The following is a 4924-nucleotide window of genomic DNA, read 5'->3' as shown; positions in this document are numbered from 1 at the left end:
ACGTAGCTCTAGAGGCGCGCGCCTGCGACAAGGAACCCGAAGTGTCTATAGGTCGGAAGTTTCCAGGGGGCCCAAAGTGAAAAGTGGGAGGTTTTCCGAAGGGGAGGAGGGGTGTGGGTTGACTAATTCCCCTCACCCCCCTACTCCGCTTTATATTGCGGGGAAGGAACCCGGAACAGCGAGCAAGGGAGGCGGAGGTCCAGAGAGGGTAAAGAGGTAAAGAGGCTGCGTGGGGAAAGGGGGCGATTTAGGGGGGGAGGTAAAGAGGAAAAGACAGAGACCCCTCCCGGAAACAGAGCCATAGCTATGGGGGTGGGCTAGCCGGGGGTGGTTGGTTTTTTGCACCAGGTGACGCCTCCAGCAGGGCGCCATTGAGGATGTCTTTGTGGGGACGCAAATGTCTCCAGTTGGGTCTTTGACTCGGGGGAAATCCAGCCTAGTTTCACCCCTGCCCGCAAAAAAGCTCCTGCGCCTTGAGGGAGAGACGGAGTCCACGAAAGGGTTAAAGGAAGTGAAATAGGCCTTGATAAAGGACCCCCCCCCATCTCCCGCCTCCCTGCCCGTCTTGCAAGGTCCCTCCGGATGGAGTGGTTGGTGCGCCCGGGAGAGATTCGGCGCAGAGGGCGAGGGGTGAGCGGTGCCAAGGGGGTTTGTGGGCGCAGGGGAGACTGTGGGACGGAGGGAGGAGGGCAGAGGAAACTGGGGGGGCTGAGGGAAGAATGGCAGCATCCCTGGGGGATAGGAGGCCAGCCGAGCAGAGAGGGAGAGAGAGAGACACTTCCTTTTGGAGAGATGTCTCCATCCTTGGGCGCTGGAGGAGGCATCTCCGGTGGTGGGTCTGCCTTGGCTTCTCCCTCCTGCCCACTCTGCCTGATAAGGGGGGGGGGTCTACTGATTCCCCCACCCTTTTCTCCCTGGAAGCTCAGTCCTCTCCCCACTGATCCTCGGCTGCATTGTTGTTATTGTTGTTTAGTCGCGTCCAACTCTATTTGCCAGGAGGTGATGGGACCAGTGGCCATGATCTTCGTTTTTTTTATGTTGAGCTTCAGACCATATTTTGCGTGCTCTTCTTTCACCCTCATTAAAAGGTTCTTTAATTCCTCCTCACTTTCTGCCATCAAGGTTGTGTCATCTGCATATCTGAGGTGGTTGATATTTCTTCTGGCAATCTTAATTCCGGTTTGGGATTCATCCAGCCCAGCCTTTCGCATGATGAATTCTGCATACAAGTTAAATAAGCAGGGAGACAATATACAGCCTTGTCGTATTCCTTTCCCAATTTTGAACCAATCAGTTGTTCCATATCCAGTTCTAACTGTAGCTTGTGAACTGGGTGGTTCACAAGGCAGTAGCCTCAGGGCTTAAATGGTTTCAGGATTAGGGAATGTGTGCTGTTGGTTGGAGTGTACCTGGAATAATGTGCAGAACCAATTTCTTGACTGTTGGATCCACGCTTGGTGTCATCCGCTAAATCCACCAGAACCTGTCTTCACATACAGCGGAAGGCCCTAACTCCCTGAGGGTTTGAGACCCATTGACTATCCTCAACAGGTTTAGTAAGCCAATCAAAACTATTCCCTGGGTTGTGTCCGCTGTTGCATGCTGCCAGCTTCTAGGGCCCAGCGGAGAGAGCTGAGTGCAGGGTGGGGACCGAAGGAGCTCTATATGTCCCCCACGAGAGGTACTACCCCTTCCCCAGCACCCAGTGACATAATACTATCAATGTATTTAAGATAGATTAGGAATAAATTTGTGCCTCCAGAAATAACAGTTAACAGCTTCATCCCATGAATGAATCAATCCTATATATCCAAGGTTGAAGTTTCCATTAAGTACAGTTATACAGGGTGAGTTCTTTAAAAGAGGCCCCATGGATACAGAGGACACATGTTCCATGGGGGCTCTTTATACTGACATTTAATATCGAGGTTTTTCAGTGCCATACATATTCTCCATTGAAGCATAGGTGGTACATCCAGAAATCCTTGACCACCCACTGCAAAGGAGAAAGGAATGTGAGAGAGGCCTGCACAGAGAATTTCCACTGGGATATTCCAGTGTCACAAGATGAACATGAGATCAGGTGGCACATTATAATTATAAACAAGAATTGGGGTGGGTGTTTCAGTTTCAGATTCCCTAAATTGAAACCTGCTTTCCTTCTGCATCTCCAGCAATTCCCATGCAATGCAAGGCTGACAAGGAGCGGTTCAGATCCAAGAACATTTTCCTTCCTGAGCACTCATTTAGCCGTCCCCAGGCACCAACCCTTACCACTATTTCACTGACAGACCCATACCACAGTCCCTAGAAGTGACTCAGACCTGGGTATCCCAAGATGGTTACTATGGGCCTACAGTCATACCTCTTGTCACGTTCGGTTTAGGTTACATCTTTTCAGGTGGCATCCCACGGTGACCCGGAAGTACCGGAAAGGGTTATTTCCGGGTTTCACCGCATGCGCTCAAAATGACGCCACGCACATTCGCAGAAGCAGCGAATTGCGACCCATGCAGACGCAGGTTGCATTCTGCTCATGCTGCGAACGGGGCTCCAGAACGGATCCTGTTCGCAACGAGAGGTGCCACTGTACTGAGGTGAAAGGGACTGTGCAGGTGATTAATAAACATCTAGGGGATAAAGGGGTTAAAATGTGGCCCAGGAGATGGAGGATTATCATGCAAGGCAGAGGATGAAAAATTGCATTAGGAACGCTGAAGCTGAGAAATAGGGGGCAGAAAGCGGCTCACTTACCTGTGAGGAACTACTTTCCTTAAAAAGGCTATTCCGCAGCAAACCATTTTCTAAGATCATGCTGCTTTCATAAGGATTATGAAAAGTTGATGATGCATTACTATTATTTAACATTAATCTCCTTTTCATTTCCTAAACATGTGGGACATAGGGAGGATGCGGGGGGGTGTATAAGATGTTAAAATAAGACAATATGCTAATTGCACCTGATTTGTGTCACATTCCTTTGTTCTGTTCCTTAAAACACCTACAGGATTCTCTTTTCCTGCACTCTAAAGCAGGCGATGGAGAAGAAAGTCAGAATTCTGCAGGGCTTCCTTACTGCAGATCAACAGACTCACACAGGGAAGAAACCATTTAAATGCATGGAGTGTGGAAAGCAGTTCACTTATAGTGGAAATCTTAGAAAACATAAACGAATTCACACAGGGGTTAAACCATTTAAATGTTTGGAGTGCGGAAAGAGCTTCAGTCAGAATGGAAACCTAAGACAGCACCAACGAACTCACACAGGGGAGAAACCCTTTAAATGCATGGAGTGTGGAAAGAGCTTCGGTGAAAGTGGGACACTTAGAAAACATCAACAGATCCACACAGGGGAGAAACCATTTAAATGTATGGAGTGCGGGAAGAGCTTCATTGAAAGTGGGACACTTAGAAAACACCAGCGGACTCACACAGGGGAGAAACCATTTAAATGTACAGAGTGTGGAAAGAGCTTCAGTCAGAAGGGAAACCTTAGAGAACATCAACGAACTCACACCGGGGATAAACCATTTAAATGCGTGGATTGTGGGAAAAGCTTCACGTTTAGTTCAACATTCAGACAACACCAACGGACTCACACAAGGGAAAAACCATTGAAATGTGGAAAGAACTTCCCTGATACTGGAAATATTGGAGAACATCAACAAACTCACACAGGGGGGAAACCATTTAAATGTATGGAATGTGGAAAGACCTTCAGTCAAAAAAGAAACCTTGGACAACATAAACAAACTCACATGGGAAAGAAACCATCCACATAGGGATAAAACCCTTTAAATACAGAGTGTGGACAAATCTTAACTGTTGGTGGAGCACTGTGAAAATATCAATGGACTCACAGAGGGGGGAAACCATTCAAATGTATGGAATGCGGAAGGAGCTTCGCTTATAGTGGGACACTTAGAAAACATCAACAGACTCTCAGAGGCGCGAAATCATTTAGATGTCTGGAGTGTAAAACATGTTTCCCTTAGAGTTCACTCTTCTTCACATCATTGAACCTAATTAGGGGGAAATAAATGTTATTTATTTAATGGTGGGACACAGGTGGCGCTGTGGTCTAAACCACAGAGCCGAGGGCTTGCTGATCAGAAGGTTGACGGTTCGAATCCCCGCGATGGGGTGAGCTCCGGTTGCTTGATCCCTGCTCCTGCCAACCTTGCAGTTCGAAAGCACGTCAAAGTGCAAGTAGATAAGTAGGTACCGCTCTGGTGGGAAGGTAAACGGCATTTCCTTGCGCTGCTCTGGTTCACCAGAAGTGGCTTAGTCATGCTGGCCACATGACCCGGAAGCTGCCTTTGGACAAATGCCAGCTCCCTCGGCCTATAGAGCGAGATGAGCGCCGCAACCCCAGAGTCGTCCGCGACTGGTCCCTTTACCTTTAAATGTTAAATGCATAGAAGTCTATGTGATGTTCTGGTATTTGTATATAAACTTGTATGTTATTATTATTATTATTATTATTATTATTATTATTATTACTCTGGGCAGCTTACAGCATATTTAAAACGTGCAGATAACGTCTTACAATAGTAGGTATAATATAAGATGCAATGTAATGTTAGGAAGGGGGAGAGTGTGAATCTGGAGTGCTGGTGGTGGGATGGATGAGAGTCAGATGATTTTTGGTCTTTGGTAGAGAGAGTTGGAAGCAGGGCTGGTGAGATTAGTATGATAGGAACAGCTGCATTACTCCCATTGTAATTGCAATAAAGGAACAAGGAAGACTCAGAGCATCTTATATGCAGAGTGTAATCTTGAAGCCCTCTTATATTGTTAATATTTCACACATTAATTGTCTAATAAATAAAACAAGAATATTGGGCAGGGGTCCATCTCACTAGCGCTCTGTTATACAGTCATACCTCATGTTACGTTCTTTCAGGTTACGTCTCGCGGCGAC

At 47.1% G+C, this 4924-nt stretch overlaps 1 protein-coding gene across 2 annotated transcripts; it reads left to right on the top strand.

The window, feature by feature from the left end:
- Positions 1-288: 288 nt before the first annotated feature.
- Positions 289-4851, top strand: LOC308470033 (uncharacterized protein). 2 transcript variants are annotated; one of them, XM_080993248.1, is made up of 2 exons: positions 289-630; positions 3008-4851. In XM_080993248.1, exon 2 carries the CDS (start codon positions 3039-3041, stop codon positions 3780-3782), a length of 744 nt encoding a protein of 247 aa, XP_080849374.1. In that variant the 5' UTR covers positions 289-630; positions 3008-3038; the 3' UTR covers positions 3783-4851. The 2 variants fall into 2 exon arrangements, with proteins under 2 accessions (XP_080849374.1, XP_080849373.1); XM_080993247.1 differs by lacking the exon at positions 289-630 and adding an exon at positions 1337-1847.
- Positions 4852-4924: the final 73 nt, after the last annotated feature.

This window comes from Podarcis pityusensis, assembly GCF_964106645.2.
Source record: "Podarcis pityusensis genome assembly, chromosome: 2".
Lineage (NCBI taxonomy): Eukaryota > Metazoa > Chordata > Lepidosauria > Squamata > Lacertidae > Podarcis > Podarcis pityusensis.
Note: the sequence above shows the minus strand (reverse complement) of the source record. Positions and strands in the feature narration are given on the sequence as shown.